A 26,442-nucleotide genomic window follows, 5' to 3' on the forward strand; every position below is an offset into this window, starting at 1 on the left:
CTTCCCAGGGGCACCTTGGCCCCTGTGAGAAACAGGAAGCCGGACTCAATGGGCCTTCAGTCTGATCCCGTGAGAGCTCCTCTTGTGCTCTCCATGATGACAAGAACGGATAATTGTTGCCTCTGCTTTATATATGGTACATTATAAAATGGATGTATATATATATAAAAACTACACCAAAAGAAGACACAAAAAATCTCAATGACAAGAGCAGCAGCTAAGCTGCTCCTCCTCCTCCGTTTCAGTCTCACTGACAGCTTAGCTCTGAGCTGGGAAGAGGTGAGTCAGACAAGAGCTGCAGTCCAAGCAAGAGAGGCAGAAGCTCCGTGCTGCTGCTCAGGCAGTGAACTTTCACAACTCCCTGACAAGAGGGTCCTTTCCTACAGGTGAGCCTTGCCTCTCTTTATGTTAATAAGTAGCTATGAAATGGGTCAGCTAGAAACCTAGGCAGTATATCTTGTTCCTGTCAATTTATCAAGCCTGCGTACACTTACCTGGGAGTAAGCCACGCTGGAAACTATTGGAACATCCTTCTGGATAGACATGTATAGGATTGTGTTTTAATGCTCTTATATCTGAAAACCTTTTTTTAAGGGTTGGGAAAGCAGAGTATCTAAATATCTGTTCCTGAAATTTTAAAGGAAAGAAGTGGCTGTGGTTAAGAGTTCTCTGAAATAACCAAGCTGGTTTGCGGCATTCGGTGAGGATGAATAAAATACTTAAATAGGTTGTAAGAAAAGATGTAACTGGTTTTCTTATCTTGATCTGGTTGTAGCATGGGATATGGCTCAGTGGGACTTATTTACAAGTAGATATGCATAGGATTGTATTGTAAAAAACTCATTTAGAAGATGAATGCATGTACGAACTTCAAAAGAGCACTTGCTATCAATGTTACCTGCTGTTTTATATCCTGAGGAAAAGACAAGTTTACTAACTAACTCCAGGATAGCGACTAAACCGCTTTATTGGAAATAGGCTCTAAAACATTAGGCATGCAAAAAGCCTTACAGAAATATAGTTTTTCATCTGCTTCCAGGCCTTGTCTCTAGAGCTCCCCAGCTTTCTGTAAAACCAGGACTAGACTTCTAGTGAACTGGAACACCTAAAACACAGACCAGACAGATTCCTTAACTTTACAGGGGTGCCAAACTGCTTTGAAAAATCAGGAACTGAGAAATATGCACAACACCCCATCCCTGACTTTTGGGATAGCTGACTGGGCTTGTGAACTGGTGTGCCTTACTCCCCAATGTGTCAGTTCCCAATTCCACCACCATTCTTCCCGTTGTCGGTCACTTAAGGAGTATGGAAAGAGAGCTGTAACTGGGGAAACCTTGAAGAAATCACTTCCCTCAAATAAACAAGAGCAGGGGCAGCAAAATTAATTTTTGCCTAAGGCAGCAATTATAGCCCTGACTTCAGTCATTCCTTCCACCCAGCATAGTATTATTGGTCTATGTGGCTGGTGCCATATCTCAAAACACATAGACTCATCACCAAAGAAGCCATTTTTAATTTTTTGGCCACAAGTTAATCCTGAGAAACCTTGAAATTGAGTGTTGGTTACTCTATTTCGAGCAGCAGCACAATTTTTATTTGCTGCTCATTTTAAACTCGTGCTTTGTCGCCTTCAGCATTGCTAGGTCTGGCCCAATATGTGCTCAAGTCTCTGAGCCATATTTGTGGGATTTCACTGCATGGGAAACACCCTTCCCCACACAGCTTACCAAACCTCTTTCCCCTTTCCAGTCAGATTCCTCTTTCAGTCCAATTTCTACCACAACACCCTCAAGGAGAGACTTGGAAGCGTTTATTTATTTGCCCTTTGTTCCATCAAGCCGGGAATAGACCTTGGCCAGCTCAATACTATAAGCTTTGCCTGTTGTCTCCCCGGTTCAAAATTACTATTGTTTCCCTCTCCTTTAGCTCCCGTCCAAGGGCTGTTCCAGATGTGACACATTTCCTCAAGGAAAAAATAATTGCGTGTCAGAAATATTGTGCAAACAGTCCGTGGGCCTAATTGCGTGAGAAGATTTTTTGCCCTTCTATTTTTGCCACACTTAGGTATACTGTGGGGACCAGGCAACAGGAAACTGTGGCCTCTCAAATAAATGTGTTTGCAGCAGGATGTATGTGAGATGCACGTATGTCAGGTCAAATGAGCTCACTTTGGGGTGGGGGGCAGGGGAGGAAGCAGCATCGGTGACAGACTCCTTCCATGACTTACATACATGCATGTAGGGGAGCCCCGGGTGCACAGCTGTATGTAAAGAGGGTTCTCTGTGACTCCAGTTCCCATCAGCATGGATGATGGTCAGGGATGATGGGCCCCACAATCCAACAATAGAGAGTCCCAGGTTCCCCAGCTCTGCGCCAGCTTTCCTCAACCCTCGGTCTCCAGAAAGTCTTGGATTGCAAACCTCCATCTTCCTCAGCCTGCCAGGGCAATGGTCAGAGACGATGGAAACTGTCATCTAAAAACATTTGAGAACCCAGGGTGTTGTGTGTAATTGGGAACCCTTTGTCTGCTGGGGTCTCAGTCGTTTGTAGGGATCATCTCTGCATACAACTTTGCAAGCAGGGGCCTGCTCCTGCTCCTATTTCAATAGATGGAGGACAAGTCCAGCATCACAATGTCCATTGCTCTTGCTCCTACATCTCCCCAATGCACAATCATTTCATACAGGAGTTAAGTGAAGAGTTTTGTCACCTCAGGAGGCAATATTTGCTTTCTAGGAGAATCATGGGAAGAACTCCTGGTGGTGGTTTGGATATTAATGTATTTGATAAGGTAGCTGACTCGTGTTAGAGTCTCTAGGCCTCAGTTGTGTTTTTTTATTAAAATAAACAGTTGAGTTCCATCCGTAAGTAGCAGTGTCTGTATTTACTAAGAGTCTGAGGACCCTCTGGCTGTTGTACAGAAGCCGTAAAGGCTATTAGCTCCTTCATTAGTGTGGGCGAGACATCAGGTTAAAACTCTGCTGCTGCAGAGGGATTTTGGAATAAAAGACAATCAGCTGTGCACATTCCCTAGCTGATTCTTACTGCAGTGACTACTGCTAATGGGTTTTGCAGTATTGTTGGGTGTGCTGCATTTTTAAAACTGTATTTTTTGGTATTAAGTCACCTTGTGGAAAGGTGTGGTATTTGTATCCTTAAAAAACAACACTATCTACAGGTGTTTTACATGCCTTCTTGATGGCCATCTTCAAATATCTGAAGGGCTGTCACATGGAGGAGAGAGCATGCTTGTTTTCTTCTGCTCTGGAGGGTAGGACTCAAACAAATGGCTTCAAGTTGCAATAAAGGAGATTCTGACTAAACATTCGGAAAAACTTTCTGACAGTAAGAGCTGTTCAGCAGTGGAACAGACTTCCACGAGAGTTGGTGGACTCTCCTTCCTTGAAGGTTTTTATCCAGAGGTTGGATGTCCATCTGTCATGGATTTATTAGCTGAGATTCCTGCATTGCAGGAGGTCAGACCATTGGGGTCCCTTCCAACTCTAAGATTCTATTATTCTGCTACACAAAAGTGCTTTTATGTATAAAATCTGAAATTTTACATTGTCTGCCGAATTAGAGGCAATAGATAGAGAAGGTCCCATGGGCTGTACTGAGGAATTTTGTTCTTCTTATGAATACTGGAACAGTTTAAGCATTAAAAAAAATACATTCAGTTAAAATAAATTTAAAGATACTAGTTTTGATGGGCCAAGCAGACCAGCCAAACACTCTCTCTTTCTCCTCCAACCACAGAGAGCTTGAGCCAGACCACAGAATTCGATATCTGGTGCAGAGTCCTACCTAAAAATGCCTGGAGGAGACATACTACTGCCATGGTGTTAGACCACCCTTAGATCAAATGGTACATCAAGCAGGGCATGTCTTTGGTCCTCCTCAGTCTGCTCACTTTTTGAATAACTTGATTTTTTTAAAAATTGCATCCTGAGCCCATTTCATTATCTTTTCACAATTTGTGGGCATGGTTTTTTCCCTTTCATCTAAGACAATAAATTTAAACACCTATGAATATGATTGCAATCAGTGTTGCACTATTCCCCATTAAATCAGAACCAGAACAGTTTCAAAAATAAGGCAGTGCTGGCCACATACAAGTCAAGAGGAACTATTTGCATTACAGGTTTCAGCTGCTGAATGGACTGTGGAGTAGATAATCTGTGATAGGAACCCCAAGGCCAGCACTAGGCTGCCTACCCCTAAATCCAGCCCAGCTAGGAGGAGTGGCAAGTTCAGAGAAAAGTGTCCAGTCCTCAAGATGGCTAGAGCGCTGGGTCTGTACATAGATTAAGGAGTCAGTTATCTCTTGTGAGAACCTATACAGCCAAGAATGGGAGTTACAATGCAGGCCTAGATTTCCATTATTGGCTATGTAATGCCGCAGCTTAGCTTTCTCAACACAATCCCAGACACATCCTTTCAATTGCCCAGGCGCATCTCCAATTAGTGACTAAAAATATGTTGCAACGTTAGAATACAAATGTGAACGTTTCCATGAGCAGCAGAAACCAACCTTTTCCGATCCAAAACCTATCCTTATTACTGCAACACTGGAACCATTAAACAAAACAAAAAATACCATCCCTCTGATTATTATTTTTACTTTAGGTTACTGTACGTGGTGGAAGTGAGGGTTCCTTTATCTGTAATAGTGGCAAAGAAAAATAAATTTTAGTCAGTGGAACTTGGCATGAAGGGTCAAAGCAGGACCTATTAAGATATTTTCTTCAGAACTATTAAGAAACACATTTTTTTTTTCAATTTCTAACATGGGTCTAGGGGGGCAATGCAGGGAATTATGGGCCAGTTGCCTTAATTATAGAAAAAATGGTGCAAAACATTATTACATATAAACCCAGCACCCTCATACCTAGTATTGCTCAGAAATTCTAAGAAACCAAAACATCAGTGCAGTTTGAAACCAGCAGTTAAAATCAATGCTTAATCTCAGGAACTATCATGCAAAATTTGGTTACGATCTCTTAAGAGGTGTCTGAACGCATAAAAAACAGACAAGCAGCTTTCCAGAATTTATAGTAAATTATTAAATGTGCAAGTCTTACTGAAGAAGAATCAACATGGCTTCCGCGAAGGTAGGTTCTGTCTTGCCAGCCTTTTAGAGTTCTTGGAATGTGTCAGTAACTATGTGGAGAGAGGGGTGATCTGATAGACCAGTAATGAGAAACCTGTGCCCTTCTGGGGGCCACTAGGGGCTCATTGGAAGATGGCCGACAATAACATCTCTCCGACCCACACGAGGTAATTAAGAGGCTGTGATGGGAGTAAGCAGCCTCCCTGCCCCCCCAAGTGAGTGGGGGGGGGGACTGCCCTTGCCTGCTGTGCCCTATACCACCCCCGAACTCGAGGGGGTGGGGGCAGTAGGCAGAAAGCCCTTGTGCGGACTTCGACTCTCCTGGACGCTGTCTCTGATTCGCACCTCTAGCTGCAGCAACTTCAAAAGAAACAATTGTTTTTTGACAGAATTACAAGCCTGGTAGATGAAGGGAACGCAGTGGATGTAGCCTACCTTGATTTCAGCAAGGCATTTGACAAGGTGCCCCATGATATTCTTGTAAAGAAGCTGGTAAAATGCGGTCTTGACTATGCTACCACTCAGTGGATTTGTAACTGGCTGACTGACCGAACCCAAAGGGTGCTCATCAATGGTTCCTCTTCATCCTGGAGAAGAGTGACTAGTGGGGTGCCACAGGGTTCTGTCTTGGGCCCGGTCTTATTCAACATCTTTATCAACGACTTGGATGATGGACTCAAGGGCATCCTGATCAAATTTGCAGATGACACCAAACTGGGAGGGGTGGCTAACACCCCAGAGGACAGGATCACACTTCAAAACGACCTTGACAGATTAGAGAACTGGGCCAAAACAAACAAGATGAATTTTAACAGGGAGAAATGTAAAGTATTGCACTTGGGCAAAAAAAACCGAGAGGCACAAATACAAGATGGGTGACACCTGGCTTGAGAGCAGTACATGTGAAAAGGATCTAGGAGTCTTGGTTGACCACAAACTTGACATGAGCCAACAGTGTGACGCGGCAGCTAAAAAAGCCAATGCAATTCTGGGCTGCATCAATAGGAGTATAGCATCTAGATCAAGGGAAGTAATAGTGCCACTGTATTCTGCTCTGGTCAGACCTCACCTGGAGTACTGTGTCCAGTTCTGGGCACCACAGTTCAAGAAGGACACTGACAAACTGGAACGTGTCCAGAGGAGGGCAACCAAAATGGTCAAAGGCCTGGAAACGATGCCTTATGAAGAACGGCTAAGGGAGCTGGGCATGTTTAGCCTGGAGAAGAGAAGGTTAAGGGGTGATATGATAGCCATGTTCAAATATATAAAAGGATGTCACATAGAGGAGGGAGAAAGGTTGTTTTCTGCTGCTCCAGAGAAGCGGACACGGAGCAATGGTTCCAAACTACAAGAAAGAAGATTCCACCTAAACATTAGGAAGACCTTCCTGACAGTAAGAGCTGTTCGACAGTGGAATTTGCTGCCAAGGAGTGTGGTGGAGTCTCCTTCTTTGGAGGTCTTCAAGCAGAGGCTTGACAACCATATGTCAGGAGTGCTCTGATGGTGTTTCCTGCTTGGCAGGGGGTTGGACTCGATGGCCCTTGTGGTCTCTTCCAACTCTATGATTCTATGATTCTATGAATTAGGTGGAAGCAAATGCACATATTTCAAAGAAGAAGGGGAAGTAAATGCTAATTGAAGAGATCTCTGAGAAAGAAGACGGGTCGGATAAACAGGAATATATCATGAGAAGACACACCAAGGCTGGGTATGTTGGCAACGGGACTGGATGGGGGGGACTTTTCTTTCTTTTCTTTATGTGATTAACCAAGACTCCCCCCCCACACAAGTCAGAAATGCCGCTTAAATGACCTAAGCTGATGATTTAAGACTGTGTGGAGATAATTTCTAACCAAAAGCATGTTTTAAGGAGATCGTGGAAAGTTTAAGAGCTTTGGGATGACGCAGTAAAAAAACAGCGTCGCCATTTTGGCAACTTCTGTCGAAAGACTTATGTCTGGGAGGAGGAATGGATCCGTTTTCATATTGCGGGCGGCTTCCTCAGAGGACTAAAGAAAGCGACAGATTTGCAAAGATTAATAATGGAAAGAGTGCTTTTATTTATGGAAGTGATGATATATGGAAACCATCTCGATATGGTGATTGGACAAACGGAAAAATTCACACAGGATTATAACTGGTGTTTACCTGCTTAAGGAGATTATCAGAAGAGATCACAAAGAAAAAAGAAAAATATATGAATAAGATGAGACGTGGGAACAGCAAGATAGCAACAACAGCAACAACACTGGGATCGTGCCTGTGTTTTGTTGTGAAGGGACTGAGTTGGAAATTATTATATTTTATTCATAACTGGGGACCACAGGGGAAAAGAGGAAGGAGACTGTGAGCCCGTTAAGGGAGAGATCTGATAATGATGGGGAAGGATGGGAAGGAGGGGAGAAGAGGAGGTGGGACCCCAGGGGAAAGGAAGCAATCCCGCCAAGAAGAAATTAAAGATCTAGATAATTTATGGGCAAAAATAAAGGAGGAATTTAGACAGAATGAAATATACATGGAGGGTAAACTGGGAGAAGTGCAGGAGATGATTGATAAAAAGATAGAGGGAGCAGTTGGAGAACTCTCCATTAAGATTCAAGACCTATCTGCTAAATCTAAAATAATTGAGGAATCCAACAAAAAACTGCAGAGAGAGATGAGAGAACAGAAAAAAGAGTCAGTAAAGATGAAAGAAGAATTAAGGGAGTTAAATAAATCGCAAGACAGGATCTGGGATAATTTAGCTATGTCAGAAATGCGGCAAAAACAGCTTCATCTGAAATTTAGGGGAGTAGGGGAAGAAAGGAATGAGGACATAAAAGGGAAAATGATCAAGGAACTCTCTAAGTGGTTAGGCGTAAAAGAAGAAGAGATGGCTCTCGCTATAGAAAATGTATTTAGAATGACGCGACCACAACATTTAAAAACTAATAAATTTCTGGGGGACTGCTTAGTGATTTTCAACTCATTGGAAATGAAAAACCTAATCTTAAAAACGAGCTACCATAATAAATTAAGAATTGATGGTAGGCCTATCATTATTTACAAAGAAATACCAGTAAGACTGTTACGTAAAAGAGATGGGTACAGACAAGTGGTAGCCGTTTTGAAGAGAAACGGTATACAATTTAGATGGGAGTTTCCTATAAATCTAGTGGAAGACAATTATAACAAGGTGTGGCAAGAAATTAAGAAAGATCTAGAAACTTGGAATAGGCTGAAATTAACCTGGACAGGAAGGATGGCAGCGATAAAGATGTGTATCCTTCCGAGACTGCTATCCCTATTTCAGAATATTCCTGTAATTAAAGGTACCACATGTTTTAAGAATTGGCAAAAAACCCTCGCTAAATTCATATGGCAAGGAAAAAGGGCTAGTTTAAACTCCTTACAGACTCAAGAGAGAGAGGGGGCTTTGCAGTCCCAAATATAAGGCTTTACTATGAGGCAGTCTGCCTTTGTTGGATAAAGGATTGGGCCACCCTAAAAAACACAGATTTACTAGACCTAGAGGGTTTTAACATCAGGTTTGGTTGGCACGCCTATTTGTGGCAGGAGAAAGGTAAGGTCCACAGAGGCTTTTCTAACCATGTTATCAGAGGTTCGCTACTTGAAGTTTGGAATAGGAATAAAAATCTGATTGAAAAAGGCACCCCCTGGTGGCTCTCCCCAATTGATATTATTAAAATAAAAAAATTAAATATGACAGGTGAAAGGTGGATGTATGAAGAGCTCTTTGTCAAAACAGAAGAGGGGTGGAAGATTAGACCATATGATGAGATGAAGGAAAAGATTAAGGAATGGATACAATTCCACCAAATCAATGCTTTGTGGAGCGAACATAAAAAATCAGGGATGAGCGAAAAAAAGTCGAAATACCAGGTGGAAATTCTAGAAAGTAACAACAAAATTCTCTCCAAAATGTATAAACAATTACTGGATTGGGATACCAAAGATGTAGAGGTGAAAGGAGTGATGGTTAAATGGGACAGAGATCTTGGCCACAATGTGGAATATAATAAATGGCAGACACTTTGGAAGAAGGGTATGAAGTTTTCGGTATGTGCTGCTCTCCGAGAAAATTTAGAAAAAATGATGTACCGTTGGTACCTGACCCCGGCAAAACTGGGGAAGATGTACAAAACCGGAGACATCACATGCTGGAGGTGCAAAGCAAAGGTAGGGAATTTTTTTCATATTTGGTGGACCTGTGACGTGGTGAAAAAATTCTGGGGACAAATCTATGAGGAATTGAAAAAAATATTGAAGTATAACTTCCCTAAAATACCTGAGGCGTTTCTCTTAGGTATGATCGGTGAGGAGATAAAGAATGTGGACCAAACCTTCTTCCAGTATGCCACGGCGGCGGCTAGAATTTTAATAGCGCAAAACTGGAAATCCCCCGATATGCCCACGATCAGAGACTGGCAAGTGAGACTGCATCAGTACATAGAATTAGCGAGATTGACACAAAGAATTAGGCATCACAACAATGCAAAATTAAAAAATGACTGGAATAAATTTATATGTTATATGGAGGTTAATTTTGGAATTAATAATTTAACAGCAGACGGTACTTAATACCTACCACGTTTTAGAATGATGGTATTGACAACTGCAGAAAGAGTATAAGATAATGTAATCCTAAACCGAGTTGGACGGAGGTCTATTGTTTGTAAGTTTGTAAGTTTTTTTTTCTTTCTTTCTTCTATGTTTTTTGTCTTTTGTCTTTTTTATTTTTTCTTTCTTTTTTCATCTGTGTTTGCCTTTTTCTTTTACGTCTTTTTTATTTTTGTCATATTTTTGTATGTAACTTTTAAAAAATTGCTCAATAAAGATATTATTAAAAATATATATATATATCTGAATTTGCTCTTCTCTGGAAATCCTGCCTCCAATAGTTCTGTATGTCTGTTGTGGGTGTTATGATGCACCTTTAGGTTTCCTGCTGCCCTTCGTCTGAGCTTTGCTAACTGCCATTTTGCAACAGATCCTTAAAGCTGAATCAGACAGGCTAGGACCAGTCAGGAAAATAATTAGTCATCTACGTTTGTTCTCTTAAGGAACAACCGTCGGGTGACACAAGGCCAGCACAAGCATGCTTGTGTCAGAAGTATACCTAAATATCTCACTGAAAATGTAATAGAACTCTGGGACATTTTGCTGCTGTCCAGCAACTCAAAGCGTGGCTGCTGTCTGTGCCTTGTCCCATCCAGGGCAACGCAATGGCAGTCTTCCAAAGTCCTCTGTCCCCAATGTGGCTCTGGAAAGTGGTCAGCTGTATTAAAAGAGATTGCTGCAAGGTGTACAGGCCGTGCTGTTGGAGAACATGTCCTCCTTCTTATGAGAGGCCAGATAATCAAAGCACAAATGCCTTTTAGAAAGAAGGGGGGAAAGATGAGCAGGAGTGTAACACAGAGATGTACAAAATTAAGCATAGTGTAGAGAAAGTGAATTGAGAGATGTTTTACCCCTCTCACAGTGATAGAACTTGGGGGTTGTCCAATGGGCGGCTTCCAACATACAAAAACATAATAAAACATTACATATTTAAAAAACTTCCCCATACAGGACTGCCTTCAGATGTCTTGCAAAGGTTGTATAGTTATTTATCTCCTTGGCTTGGGGGTGGCATAACACCATACCCTCCAACATTCTCCAATGAAAATAGAGATGTCCCTTCCAACATTTCTCTGATGAAAATAAGGGGACGTTCTAAGGAAAAGCGGAACATTCCAGGATCAAATCAGAAACCAGGACATCTGTAATTCTGGGACTGTCTGGAAAATAGGGACACTTGGAGGGTCTGGACATGTCCATATTTAGGGCACTATATCTAATTCTGATTGACCTGTATCAGAACAGTTACCTTAGAGCTGGGGAAGGTGAGCCAAAGGATGATTAATTCCCAACATATATTTGGATGGTAAAGTTCATCTTAGGTGATAGTGTTCAAAACGTCTGGATTCAGCAGCACCTTATCAGTCTAACTGACTTTTTATACAGCATCAATGTTCCTAAGTTACACCCTGAGGAGCAATTTCCTTTTGGTGAAAGGCTTCTGTATGTGAGGCTTTTATCAGGAGGGAAAAATGATCTTCATCATTGGATGTTTGTTTATGAACATAATCTCTTTTCTCGGATGATTTACTGTAGCGCTTGCGCAGGTTGACTGAGCTGCTGATAATTGGGAAGGAGGGAGAACCACATCCTACCAGATGAAAAATCAAGCAGATTTTTTGAATTTCTTAAGCTCTTTAATGACGTTAATCTTACGTTCTTATCTGATTTGGGGGAGGCAGTGTACTTCTTTGAGACATTAAATCTTAAGCCCAGAGGAGATTGCTTGTGTTTGTGCATTCTTGATTCTAAAATACTGCTCTAGCAAAGTTACCTGGTTGTGTGGCATAGTATGCGTATGCTTTCGATGGCCTCAGAGAAAAGAGACTAAAAGCAGCAATGGGAACAAGAATGGAGGAGCTTATGTGGGCAAACAATGTGGGCAGGGAGGTTGCAGGGTTGCTTCCAACTGCTGGGCATTTGAAAGACCTTTTGTTGCTTATTTCATTTATGCCACGGAATGAACACCCACACACCCACACCCACCCCAGGGGAGCAAACCAGAGATATTTCCAAATTATGCAGACTTTCTATAGAGATATAATTGCCACTCCCAGCTCAAGCTCTGAGATGTTTAAAGGATGACTCACAGACCCAGCCAGCTGGCAGGTGTCAGTGCTGAAGGCCCCTGGTACCTAACGAGATGCCAAGTGCTGGAGGTCTTTGATGATCAGTGTAGTAGACTACGCCCCTCTTTCCTGCCTAAGTACTTCTCTCCTGACCTGGCAGTAATAGAAGCAGCGGGGTGGGAGGAGAGAACCTTTTGGTCCATTTCTTCCATGACTGCCAATCTAGGGGGGTCAGTTGTGGCAAAGACTAAGTAGGCTGCCAAGTAGACGAAGCATGCTCCCTCCCCTAAACCTGCAATGAGAGGCAAATATTTACAAGGGGAAGCAGAGATGGCATCCAGCTTACCTGTCCCTCCCCAGAGTCCAAATTACTTGCTTTTCCCTCTCAAATCCCAGTCACACACACATGAACCAAGTAACTAGGCATGTGAGAGGTTGGGATAACCCTGAGAATTTTCACACAAATACACCCAAGACCATAGCTGTCAACGTCCCCCCTTTTTTAAGGGAAATTCCCTTATTCCGAATAGGATTCCTCACAAGAAAAGGGAAAAGTTGACAGCTGTGCCCAAGACCCCAACAGTCAAATGTTATATTTATTAAGAATGGGTTTTTTAAAAAAAAGAAAAGAAAGAAAAGACGGAAGAGCACAAACGGAAGACGTAGAAAGTAGCTTCTAGAAAATAACAAAAACAACCTTTTAGTTCAAGTTTCTGCTAATATAGCTACTTTGCAAACAGGTTTCTGGACTGCTGTTTTCTCCCACCCAATTACTGTTTTAGTATCTCTCACTTCCTATTGCATAAAGCCCCATCTGAACTAAGAGGGTTTATTGTCTTTCTTTGCCTGAGACCCAACACCAGTTTCATACCACCAACAGCTGACTACCTAGCATCAAAGGTAAAAATGCCATTTCCCCCAATAAACTAAGTGTGTGGCCTTGGGGAAGCCACTTGGAACAGTTTCAGTTCCTCCTCTGTAAAATGGGAAAAATAGCAACATGCTCTTCCGAAGTTGTTGTGTGAGCAAACACAGTCACAATTGTGTCAAACACTGAGAGCTAAAATACATACCTCTTACGCAGCTGCAATCTTGGTCTTGTTTGTTTAGGCAGAATTGGCGGGCAGCATTCACTTAAAGAGCTTTTTCTGGTTTTGTTTGCTAGCTATATTTGGACTTAATCCATGGTTCACATTACAAATTGCCAGCAGTATTACATCTGTTGGTGCAGAATTGAACTGAGAGGAAATGATTTGGTTAAACACAATAGCATCTGGATCTGGAGGAAACAGACTAAAGGGAACTCCCATTAAATACTTCATTTTCACAGGACACGATAAAAATGGACTCAAATTATTTCCATTTGACTGTAGGCAGGTTGCCTAATGACCGGTCCTCTTTTCTGCAGGTAATTTTCCTTTGGCTACCTCCCAGATCAGATCAGATCAGAAGAATATTTATTTGCATCAGCCGCTAGCCATAGCAATAAAATAAAATACAATGTACTGAAGATAGAGGTAAAAATATCCTGGAGGTTTACATCAATAACACTGGTCAACAACAAATTTGTTGTCTGCACTTTTTCGGTTGATTTAGGACGAATCTGATGTGCTGAATCCAAAAATCACATTGGTTTTGCTCAATCAGGTCAAGTTTTTGAGCTATGGCCACATGTCGCTTTTTTATGTTTTTGTTCACATGTACGCTTGTGTGGAGCATTTTAGAAGAAGTTGGTGGGGGTAAAATGCCATGTCGAATAATTGTTTTGATTGGAAATGATTATTTTAATGACAAGAAGTATTCAGGTTCGATAGTTCTGGGTGATTATGTTGAAAAGGGATCATAAAACCTCGAAATCTTCCATAAATTGGTGCGGCAAAGCATAAAGTTGCTTACCATGCTTATTTTGGTATTAAACTTGGTGACTAGGATAAAGCTTGGGCACCACACATGGTGTGCAAGGCATGCACCGAGACTCTATGTGGGTGGACCAATGGCAAGAGGAGTCTGAACTTTGGAATTCCCATGGTTTGGAGAGAGCCGACAAACCATGTCACTGACTGCTACTTCTGCGCTGTTGATGTGACTGGAATCAACAGAAAGATCCGGAGCAGCCTCAAGTATCCTGATCTTCAATCAGCACGTCATCCTGTAGCTCATTGTGATGAAATTCCAGTGCCTATCTTCGGAGAACTTCCTGACATTAGTGACGAAGATGCCTCCAGTGTTGAAGGACATGAAGAAGAAGAAATGGTTCTTGAAGATGATGCTCCACATCCATTTTCCCAAAAGGAGTTGAATGATCTAGTTCGCGACCTCAGCTTGTAAAAGGATTCTGCCAAACTGTTGGCATCCAGATTGAAGGAAAAAAACCTCCTCTCTGACAGTGCTCGCATCAGCTTCTTCCGCAACAGGCATCAAGAGTACCTCTGTTTTTTCTTGGAAGAGTAGGACTTGGTGTACTGTGCAGATATTGCGCAGCTTCTGCTCAAGCTTGGAGTGCCACAGTACGAACGCAAAGATTGGAGACTGTTCATTGACAGCAGCAAGCGATCACTGAAATGTGTTCTGCTACACAACGGCAACCAGTTTGCCTCTATACCCCTGGCTCACTCGACTACACTGAAGGAGAACTATGAAGCGGTGAAGTATGTGCTGGAGAAAATTGGTTATGATCAGCATAAGTGGTTTATTTGTGTTGACCTGAAGATGGTGAACTTTTTGTTGGGACAACAGTCTGGCTTCACCAAGTACCCATGTTTTCTGTGCATGTGGGATAGTAGGGACCGTGCTCAGCATTACACGAAGAAGGACTGGCCTGTGCGGGAGGAAGTGGTGCTTGCAAAGAAAGGAACGTCATCAACGACCCTCTGGTGGACAGAGACAGAATACTCTTCCCACCGCTGCACATCAAGCTCGGCTTAATCAAGCAGTTCACCAAGGCTCTGGACAAGGATGGTGACTGCTTCACTTACTTGTGCCAGGCTTTTCCAGGATTGACCATGGAGAAGTTGAAAGCTGGCATCTTTGACAGTCCTCAGATCCGTCAGCTCATCAGAGATCCAGAGTTCGGAAACTCAATGAACAAAGTGGAACTGGAAGTGTGGAAGGCATTTGTTCTGGTGGTGAAGAACTTTCTTGGCAACAATAAGGCCAGAAACTACGCAGAACTTGTCAACAACATGCTGACTGCTTTCAGAATCCTGGGCTGCAACATGAGCGTCAAGATGCACTACCTATTTTCACATATGGACCAGTTTCCTGAGAACCTGGGTTCAATGAGTGGTGAGCAGGGGGGGAGATTCCATCAGGACATGAAAGAGATGGAGACCAGGTATCAGGGTCGCTGGGACGCAGTCATGATGGCTGACTACTGTTGGACTCTGAAGAGAGACTTCCCTGCCGCTGAGCATTCCAGGAGTTCCAAGAAACGGAAGTTCAAGCCCTGAAGTTTGAAAAATGGTGACAAAACATGCAATTTATGTGTACTTACCTTTATCAATGCCCACCATTCAGTTTACAGTAATCGATGTTTCTATCAGGTAATCAATATATGTTGTTGGAAAAACATTTTTTTCTCTTAAAAACATATTTAGGATGATATGTGTCAGAGCTGCCTCTAGGTCCCAGCTCACAGAGGACCAACGCCCGGTTGATGTAATGTACAAAAGTCTTTATTGAAGTTTAGTTTCCATTTCAAACCCCAGAGCGTGCAGCCCTACGTCTTGGCCCTAGACCGGCGAAGTCCCCTCTGAGTCACTACCCCTTCCGCACCAGTTTAAGATCCTAGCCCGGCTCCACCTCCTGCGCTGTTCCTTCCTCCTCTGGGTCCTTCTGCCCCCTGGGGTTTCCTCCCTCCTGGACTCTTCTGACGCTGACCCCCCTGAGTCTTGCCCTTCCTTCCGGTGGGCTTTAGGACCTGGCTCCCTATCCGGGCTACCTGCTGTGCCGCTCGCCTGTACATTTGAACTTGGGGCGCGCGCCCAGCCGGTGACTTTCCTCTTGACCGTTTCCCCGCTCTCCGATGGAGGCATGGCCAATCCTGACTCATCTCCTCCCTCTGGTGGTGAGAAGACTGGTCCCGATGCCTGGGACTCCTCCCCCCCACTGCGCTCTGGTGGGGACGCTGGTCCTGATTTCCAACTGCTGCTCAGGGAGTCCCCGCTGGCCCCTTCCTTCTGGGGTTTCCCCCTTGGCACCCCCCTTGCCCTGGCCATCGGCGCTCCTCTCTGTGAATCTTCCGATTCGCTGGAGAGACTCGTGGAATCTCTCTGACCACTGTCACTGCCTACACCCCCCTCGGATTCCTCCTCCTCACTCTCCATTTGCTCCTTCTCCTGTGTCTCTGCTCCTGAACCCCTGACAATATGTGTTGACAAAAATCAGCTGATAATGCCACAAAAATGTAATCGATTTTGTCACAAGATCTGATTTTTTTTTTCAAATCAACATAGCATAAAAACCTGACCCGATGGAGAGAAACGGATGCCATTTCCTGATTCAGCAGTGCAAAAATACCCTAAATCAATTGTAGAAATCTAGACAACATTCAAAAAGTAAAAAATTGTTGCCCAGTGTAATCAAATAATGGATCTTATTCTAATTGCCCCTGCTATTTTTTTTCTGCAGTTTTTGCTGTCTCCTGGTTACCTTGAGCTACCTCACATATTAGCCAGTGTGTTGTAGCTTCTTCAGAACAGTAGTGGATCCTTCCAGAATACCTCAGGAGCTCTTCTCAAGATGACACCATAACAAAATAGGGGCCCTTCACATTTAGGTACCTTGGAAGTGCTGGGTCACACAAGTGGCACCACCAAACGGATCTAACATGATTGAGAGTCTGGGCTCTGCACTGTCAACATCCATAAACAAAACTGCACACCCAAAAACATTTCAATATGCTTTTAGTTGTTGATGGTGGTCCACAGTTCTAAGACTGTCTCAAGGCAAATCTAAAAAAATGTAGTATAAACACTGGCAAAGCGTGTTCTCCTTCATGGAAAGCACGTATTGCGGTGGTGGCAGCCAGGACACTCCAAAGGTGGTGGGCGGGCTAATTGATCGTTGGCCACTGATGCGATTGGGGCTTCCCTTGTTGTTGGGAAGAAGTTAATGTTGCCATTTGTTGATTGACAGCCAGAAATGCTAAAACTCAGTGCACGAGGCTAGGGCTTCCTCTTTTCGCCCGTGCATCGGATTGCCTGCCCCCCCCCCAGAATTAGGGTTGTTCGCTTTGACCTTGCTATGCCTGTCATGGGGTCGTCTGCTCTTGGGGCAGGGGCCCGGTAGGAATTTTGTCCATCTGGCTGATTGGCTGGGGCCATTTGGTTTTTGCCTACTGCGTAGCAAATCGTCACAACTTGTAAGGTTGCGGTTAGGCATTGGTTTATGGTTTGGTTGGTTGAGGGGCATGGATTGGCTGTTCCTGCCCCTCTAATGCTGCTGCTGCAAGGGATTCCGTTAAAGGAATCGGGGGCTAACTATTGCTGGTCCACTCTGTCAAGGGGGCTCGGGCCATAGCAATGAGCTCCTGGTTGCATTTGGGGAGGGCTGAGGGCAGGTTCCCTGCCTTTTTTGACTTTCGCATCGTGCGGAATGTCAGTCTGTCCCCCATGGTGGGGGCAGATAGTCGCAACCAATGCCTAAGCAACCACTCACATTTTTGTATTTTAATAAAGTTGTGGCCAAAATTACGCCAAAAATCTTAAACAAAAAATTCTGTGTGATGTGTGAGTTATTGGGGTGGCCCTGGGGACCTCTACACGCAACTGGGAAACACTGGCCTGTGAGCGCTCCAGTTGGAGAACAGCCTTTACCAAAGGTGTCATGGGCTTTGAAGACACTCAAACTCAGGACGCAAGGGAGAAACGTGCTAGGAGGAAGGCACGCTTGGCAAAACCACACCGTGATCAACTCCCGCCCAGAAACCAATGTGGAAGGACGTGTGGATCCAAAATTGGCCTCCACAGTCACTTACGGACTCATTGTTAAACCGTGTTTATGGAAGACAATCTTACTCGGCTACGAGTGATCGCCAAAGAAGAAGCAGTTCTAACGTTCTTATTCCTACTGTGTTTTTGTCACCCTGGTGTGGACCAGGATGCAATGCTGCTATCTTATTTTATTTTAAAAAGACTCAAATATATACATAGAAGTTGTAAGGTGGAAATGAAGGAATAACATGTTTGTGTGATTTTTGCATTAAAACTTTTGATCCTATCGAAGATCTACACATGATGTAAGATAAATGCATTTTTTAAAACCCTGCAGCAATGGATTTAGTTGCTGCTTACTCTCACCTTTCTGTCTCAATATACAAAAAAAGACCTTCCTAAACTTACACAATTTGTGAAGTTTTGCAACCCTTTGGTTGTGCATGATTCAAGCTGCTTACCCTTAAATGAATTTGATGTGAGGTAACTTGTTGACGATTATCTCTTTGCTGAGGTGGTTCAGTGCTTGTTGGCATGCGCCCAGTTCTCTTTTTAGTTGGTTTCCTGTGTAGCATTGGTTATTTAATTGCATGTTAGGAACACAACATCCAGCCTTTGAAGCTGTGCCTAGTAACGTTCAGGTTCAGGGTTTATTGTTTTCTAAAAGAAAACTTAATTTTCTTTGGATTTTAAAGATTTGTTAATGCTCATGGGATGCTGGTGGTGGAAATAAACACCCCCCCCAAAAAGAGAGGAAGATTTATTGAAATAAAGTTATACTATAGTCAATAGTATCTATGATGTCATATTGATGCCACTTTAGCTAATGGGGCCTCCCACTGCCGCTGCGCCGCCGCATGATTTCTGTTTTCATCCTGAAGCAAAGTTCTTAACCCGAGGTAATATTTCTGGGTTAGCGGAGTCTGTAACCTGAAGCGTCTGTAACCTGAAGTGTATGTAACCCGAGGTACCACTGCACATCTTATCTGACAGTGACAGGTCAAAGGCTATGCAGTAACCTGCATGGCAAAATGAGCACTCTTCAAAGTCCAACACCAACCAGAACACATACTGCCTATAGGAGAGCAAGCTTTTACTACAGTTGCACTGAATATTATCCAAGTTCAATATTTGTTTGTAAAGTAGCAATTTTAATGCAAGCAAGTAAGTTATGTGGGGGGGGGGGAGACACTCATACAATATGCTGCATTCTCTGTGTCACTTTCTTCTTCTTTGTCCTCACTGTTGTTTGCTTCATTTGCCATGTAATTCTTTGGTGATCCTCATTATTTTCTTTTAGCTGTATTCGCAAACTATCCATTCAACACAGTTCATAACAGTAGGGAAAGATTGGAAACAGGAAATATGAATGGAGTTGCCCTGTGGTATTGTAGGGCTATACCCCAAGTCGGCTTTATACATTCTGAGAAGTCGCATGCAAAAATACTGTCCTACCATTCACAGTCAGAATTGTCATATAAATAGTATGATACCTGGAAAAGGAAGTTGAACAGACAAGGGAAATTCCAAGTGCAAACAGTTCAGTCTCTTAGTAGATGTAATGAGTAATATAACATTTTGGGGGGATGACTAATTAGCCTCTTGTTTATGTTTCATTTAAGCATTGCAGTAGTGTTTAAAGTCATCGTTTTCAGATTAGTTTAATGAAACACACACAGTTATGTGATTATTTTGAAATATGTTGGGGTCAATTTCAACGCCAAAGGATGTAGTTCCTATTAATGGAAGCCACCACAAGGCTTAGAAATTTTTCTCTCTTTAGGAAACTGGAACCTGGAACCTGGAACAGGGAAAGCAGAGGACGGCTCCTCCTTTCCTTCACATGCTCTGGTCCTTTTCTTGCCAGGAAGAAGCCATGGCTGGCAATACTGGACCCTTTGATCCCAATCAAGAAAACATTTGTCAAAGCTGTCCCATTGAAACCAATGGAACTTAGGTTATTTGCTACTAACCTAAGTCCAACTGCTTTAAAAACGACTCACTCAGAATAACCTAAATTATAGCTATTGACTATCAATTCATCCCTTTCCATAGGTGGGAAAACCCCTACAAGTCATACCCATGACTAAAGCTGTAACATGAGAATGCTTTAGATACACTTTTTCTTCACCTTATTCACACGCAGCACTTAACCAAACCATGGCTTAGCAAGAATGAGCAAGCATGCAGGTACCTAGATTGAAAATAATGGCTATTTTGCCGGTTATGCGCTGATATGACTTAGTGTTATGGGTTCATGAATTGCCTCTCTCTAAACTTTGGTTGCAATTTATTGTTTGCTGGTAGCGAGACAAACCATGAGCTTTGGTAGTGTTCTGGGTAGTGCACCAGCAGCAGGAGAAAAGGAGGGTACTTGCTAGCTTGCTTCTTCTTGCTGAGCTATAATTTGACATAGTGTTGCAGAAGTAGTGGTATATTTTAATTGCAAAAGTCAGCCATGGAATGGTGATGCCTCCCTTAATTACTCTCAGAGTAGGGACACGGGTGGTGGATAGGTACCTTTCCAGCTCAACCCCCGAGTCGTCTGCAACTGGACCAAATGGTCAGGGGTCCCTTTACCTTTTTACTCTCAGAGTCACTTTGGAATATTGTTCAAAAAGTTGGAATTGGGTCTGGATTATTTTTTGAAAGTGTACAATTTATGCCATGGATTGGTTGTGACCTTAGGAATTCAGCGTTCTCCCATTTTGGTTCCCCACCTGAAGAAACGGGGAAAATGGTGACTTGACTCAGTTTCAGATCAGGTAGGAACATTAAGAAGCTGAAAAGCACAAGAAAAAAGTAGTACAGTGGTACCTCGGGTTACATACGCTTCAGGTTACATCCGCTTCAGGTTACAGACTCCGCTAACCCAGAAATATTACCTTGGGTTAAGAACTTTGCTTCAGGATGAGAACAGAAATCGCGCGGCATGGCAGCAGTGGGAAGCCCCATTAGCTAAAGTGGTGCTTCAGGTTAAGAACAGTTTCAGGTTAAGAACGGACCTCCGGAACGAATTAAGTACGTAATCAGAGGTACCACTGTATATGACTGAGAGTTGCTAGTAATATTAGTCCTAATCAGGTTTCCAAAATACACAATGATAGTCACATGCAGCAGAAGAACAGAGCTGCGTACATTTCGCTTGCTGCTGTGCACTGATGCTCTAGCAACGCTTGCCAGGGGTCACATTCATAGGGACAGCATGCATGTGTTTAGCAGAATGAATGCCCTCAACCTGTGGACAGTTACTGAGGAGCTGCATGCAGTGTGATGGCAGATAATATTAAGCAAGCATGATCCCACTTCCCTCCTTCACATGGTTATTGTAGCTTATTTTTCAGTGCTTTAATAGGGGTGATGGTTAGGTTACAGAATGGTTATGGGGCTTACAGAGCAATCCTATGCATGTTTACTGAGAAGCAAGCCCCACTGTGCTCAGTTGACCTTTACTCCTGGGTAAATGTGCTGGTGTTTATAAATGCACTAGTCTCAACATGGTACAGAAGTGAGAATTATTATTGTGACATGAAGCTAGCAGAATATTATAGTAGTCAATCTGATTTGGAGGTATCCTAGTATTAGATTGTGCTTGAATATTATTCCGATGAGGATGCTGTGTAACACTCCCTTATTCCTAATGGCCATTTCCTGATACTGGAACTCTGAAGAGTACTAAAAAGACTGAACAAAATAAAAAAATTCCTTCCAGTAGCACCTTAAAGACACATGTGTATCTGAAGAAGTGTGCATGCACACGAAAGCTCATACCTAGAACTAACTTATTTGGCTTTAAGGTGCTACTGGAAGGATTTTTTTTATTTTGTTTTGACTATGGCAGACCAACACGGCTACCCATCTGTAACTAAAAAGACTGAGCTTACCTTCCTGCTTGCCGGTGTGTTAAACAATGGATGCAGCCTCCTACAGAGAAATGACATTCTTCAATATTTTCATCCCTTTGAACCAACACATTTGTACCCAAGTTTGTTTCTACAAAGGCAGATCTAAGGATGCTACAAGCTGCCTTTTATCGCCTGAATGTTCAAAGACAGTAGTTGAATATATCAGTACTGCAATCGTTTGCCAGGAAGGTAAAGAGAGGAATTTATTCCTAACTTCAGGGGACTTCTACATCAGTGGTGGCCAGGATGCAAAGTACACAGGGATCCACAGGCTCTAGGGGCCCCGCCAAACGCAGAAATTGTCTTAGATTTTCATAGAAGGGAATTTTGTCATATAATAAAATCGGTTCTGTTTTTTTCTCTGACATTAACTTTAATATTATAGATGCATTTATAACATATGCATTCTGAAGATATGTACTTCATGTTTCAGTAAATTGCTTCTCATAAGAGTTATTGCTATCAAAAGACATAATATTGGATGTAGGTGTATAATCAAACTAAATAGGGGCCTCCAAATGTATCTAGCACTGAATTAAATCTGTTGTGGAGCGTCTGCAATTAATAGAAGATGTACTTTCCTGCTGTTTAATACTATTTTAGTCAAGCATGCTGAAAGAAAGAATAGCTTACTTTGGTTTCTTGATTAGTTACTCATTTTCAATCTTTATTATTCATGAGGAGTGTTGGGGGTTATTGTTTTGTTTTTGTTTTTATATATGTTGTGGTTTTATTTTGTATTTTTATCCTGTCAATTGCCCTATTTTGATCTGGGAAGATTCTAACAGACTTTTAACAATTCTTAAAGGGGCCTCAGTACTCTAGGCATAGCTCTTCAATCAGAAAATACTTACTACTTGTAGGTAATCACAAAGTGCTGCTGCTCTGAATTACCAGTATAAGCATAACTGGTAACTGCCAATACTAGTTGGATAAACTATAGTTTGTGGTGGATTTAGTGACTCCCAGATCTGTAACAATTATGTATTCCTTATTTATCCTTTACTTTTCCATGCTTGAAATCAAGAGAAAGCTAAACAAGATTATTTAATGTGGTAGAATTACAAATGTTTATGAACAATATTCTAGGTATTATTGTTGGTGCATTTCATTCTAAGAATGTTACTGTGCTTTGTTTCCCCCCATGCAGGTGTTCACAAGTACTGACACTGGTATGAAGAAAATGTAGAAAGAATGAAATGACAGATGATTAAATTATGCCTGCCTTGCTGGGGCTTCCGTGGTCACGCTTTGCAGAAGATGGATGACTTTTCCGAGGACATCGCAAACGACAATAATACTCTAAATTGCACCATTGATCACACCATACACCAGACATTATCACCTGTGATATATGTCCTTGTCTTTGTGGTAGGACTCCCAGCCAACTGTCTCTCGTTGTACTATGCCTACTTGCAGGTGAAGGTCAAGAATGAGTTGGGGATCTACCTTTGCAATTTGACCATAGCAGATCTGCTTTACATCTTCTCCCTGCCCTTTTGGCTCCAGTATGTTTTGCAGCATGACAACTGGACCTATGATGAACTCTTGTGCAAAATTTGTGGCATTGTCTTGTATGAAAATATTTACATCAGCGTTGCCTTCCTCTGCTGCATCTCAATTGACCGTTACCTGGCTGTGGTGCATCCTTTTCGCTTCCATCAGTTTCGGACAATGAAGGCTGCCATGGTGGTGAGCATTGCCATCTGGACCAAGGAAATTCTGACCTCCTGCCTTCTTTTTACGCATGGTGAAGTGACTAAAGACTCGGAGAGCCATGTGGTGTGCTTTGAGCATTATCCCATCAAAACGTGGGAACACAATATCAATTATTACCGTTTCACGGCTGGTTTCCTATTTCCCTTTTGTCTGCTCATTTTCTCTTACTATGGCATTCTGCGAGTTGTCCGCAAGAGCCATGGCACTCAGAAGAAGAAGAAGATTCAAATTATACGTCTGGTGTCGAGCACAATTATCATTTTCTTGGTGTGCTTTGGACCATATCATGTTCTATTGCTGATACGCAGCATCTTTGAAAACAGCTGTGAATTTGCTGCCAGCATCTTTAACTTGTACCACATTACACTTTTGTTGACTACTTTTAATTGCGTTGCAGACCCAATATTGTACTGCTTTTCAAGTGAGAGTACCTATCAGTATTTTGCAAAATTAGGAGACACTTGTTTAAAGTGCCTAAGATGTATACAGACAGAAACCAAGGAATCCTTCGCAATGAGTACTCCAGAAACTGTAAAAAAAATCCGGGAGCAGGCTGAGCTGGACCCAGAGTTGTTAACTAAGTTACATGCTCGTGAAGTGGAAGAAACATCTATCAGCACTTTACCAAAGGAAGCAGTGATCTAACGTCTCTGTACATTTGCTCACTTCCCTTTTTGGAGTATAGATGTATAGGAATTATTATATCTTGCAAAGAGGGACAATAGTTTAAAAAGGCAATCAACTGCACTATGCTAATATTCTTTTTTTTGTAACATAGTTTTCATTCATTTTCAGCCTTATTATGTTTTGGTTGCATTGAGATATACCTTTGTTAACATCAGAGCATATGATATGCAACAATTTCATAAAATTAAAACAATAAACACTCAGATAAGCAATTCTGAATATATTAACAAAGTTGTGTCTAAGGGTATATACCAAAATTATTACAATTATTACAGATGTGATATGATTTATAGTAACATGTATTGCTTAGATTGATGACCACAAGTTAAAGGTATTTTGTATCAATAACAATTAAAATGTATAGGATAGGGCAGGGAGGAGGGAAGGTGGGGGGGAGGAGTACTTAATGCACACCAGACTGTGCTGTAAACTATGGGTACCACATGCTTCATTATTTGTGTAGCCAATAAAATCATACCAGACTGCTTAAAAATTGTTGTATTTCAATTTGAACCCTTGCTTCTTTTAATTTTTGTGTCAGCTTTTCCATAGTTAATAGCTGTAATAATTCCCATTTCCTGGCAACAGTTGTTCAGGCAGTGGTTAAATTATGTTTTCTTTGTTTCTAATTCGCAACATATAATGACTATACAAGTTAAGAGGATCCAGTTCTGGGGTCATGAGGACTGTCTGACTTGTAATCAAAGATATTTCTGTAAATACATTTCCCCAGAACCTTTCTATTTTTGGACACTCCCACCACATGTGGTATGTCCCTATAGTGGGGCATCCTCCCCAACACATGGGAGAACTGTTTGAGTTTATATAGGCTAGGTGTCTAGGTGTTAAGTACTAGATGCACACAATTTTAAGGGCTCTTTTTCTGGTTGTTGCCAATGTGCCAATTCTGGTCGTTGCCAATGCTTTTGCAAATAGTGCCAATGTGTATGGTGCTTTTGTCTATAGTCTGTTCTGTGTCAGTGGGTCCCTAAGTTCTAAACAACCATTTTGGTTTCCCTACGCTGATATTCTTCATTCTACTTGGGGAATTCCTTAGTTCCTTTAAAGTCATTTAGAGCTTTACTCTAGAGCAGGCTAATTATACAAAGTGACTAATCATACATCCTATGCATACTGCTGACTCAGTCTTGTAAAATATTCTATCTGAAGACAGGACTTGTGGAAATAAATGTATTAGTGTTCCGGTATTGTTTTAAAAAATCTGAATGTAGTGAAGCATTATTTGACAGATGACCAAAGCATGATATTCAAATGATCTTTAGTTTAAGAGGTGGAGCATAATCACATTTAAAAGTGCAACCTATATATGGGATGTCTTGTCTATCAATCTGTGCATTAAAAAAGTTCTGAAATGGTTCATATCACTACTCTTCAATGGGGGAAATGAGCAGCTAAATCATTGCATTAATGCAGCAAGAGAAAGGCCCTTAATCCTTTTTTTTTTTTTTTTTGCAAACAATGGAAAAAGTTAGTATGTTGATCTGAATTAGTATAATTCATTATTCATAAAAGCATACCTGAAAGAATTCATACAGAAATCTGGTTCCATAAAGGTTACCCGTACCCACTGAGTTTGACAACTGATTGTGGACAATTAAACATATTTTAAGGACTCCCAAACAAGCTGAAGAACTGTTTGTAAATTCTGAGTCACAACTGAAATGCTACAGCTGTGGATTCCGGCTCTTAAACCATGCTTAGATGAGGATTATTGGGATTTCCATGACTAAAGCAGTAAGAATAGTGCATATTGTATGAGATTTTTAAGTGGCAATTAACAAAAAGCAGCGAGAAACCCAATGAAGAAAGTCAAGTTGTATATTGTTGCAAACAAAAACCATAGGGTCCAGGTGCTGGAATTAATATTTGGCAAGACAAAATCTTGATGAAATATGCTAGAACCGATTGCCAAAACAAAATGTATTCTAGCCCAGAAGAGGATTAATTTTGTTTAGCTTAACAGTCAGTGTATTTTATAGTTCTGTGTAGCAAATTTTTACTTTGAGCCAAGAATCTAAACTGCACAGTTATCTCATGGTCACTATTTTGTTGTGTTTGGTTTGGTTTCCTTTGCTGTGTGGGCTAACATTTTTTGAATGCAATATTGCTGAGCAGGGCCATATACAACTCATGCTTACTGTCAGCTGCTGACATGGAAATGAGCAAGACAGTATAAGACATAATCATGACTTGAATAAAAGTGACTGAACCCATTTGTTGAGATTGCTACTTTATGACTGCGTTATCTTAAAGCAAGAGGACACAGCAAAATGTAGTTATCCAGAAAAAGTACCAAAGTGCATTCCTAGTGCTCAGGAATACACTTTCCTCTTCCCAATATTATTACAATAATAATAATTATCTTTAAGGAAATA

At 41.9% G+C, this 26,442-nt stretch overlaps 1 protein-coding gene across 1 annotated transcript; it reads left to right on the plus strand.

Moving 5' to 3' along the window:
* The first annotated feature begins 101 nt into the window (after positions 1–101).
* On the plus strand, positions 102–25,421 carry GPR68 (G protein-coupled receptor 68). Its single transcript, XM_081864514.1, has 2 exons — positions 102–386; positions 22,791–25,421. The coding sequence occupies exon 2, from the start codon at positions 22,847–22,849 to the stop codon at positions 24,002–24,004; it is 1,158 nt and encodes a 385-aa protein (XP_081720640.1). The 5' UTR covers positions 102–386; positions 22,791–22,846; the 3' UTR covers positions 24,005–25,421.
* Positions 25,422–26,442: the final 1,021 nt, after the last annotated feature.

Source organism: Podarcis erhardii (genome assembly GCF_964252035.2).
Source record: "Podarcis erhardii genome assembly, chromosome: 1".
Taxonomy (NCBI): Eukaryota; Metazoa; Chordata; class Lepidosauria; order Squamata; family Lacertidae; genus Podarcis; species Podarcis erhardii.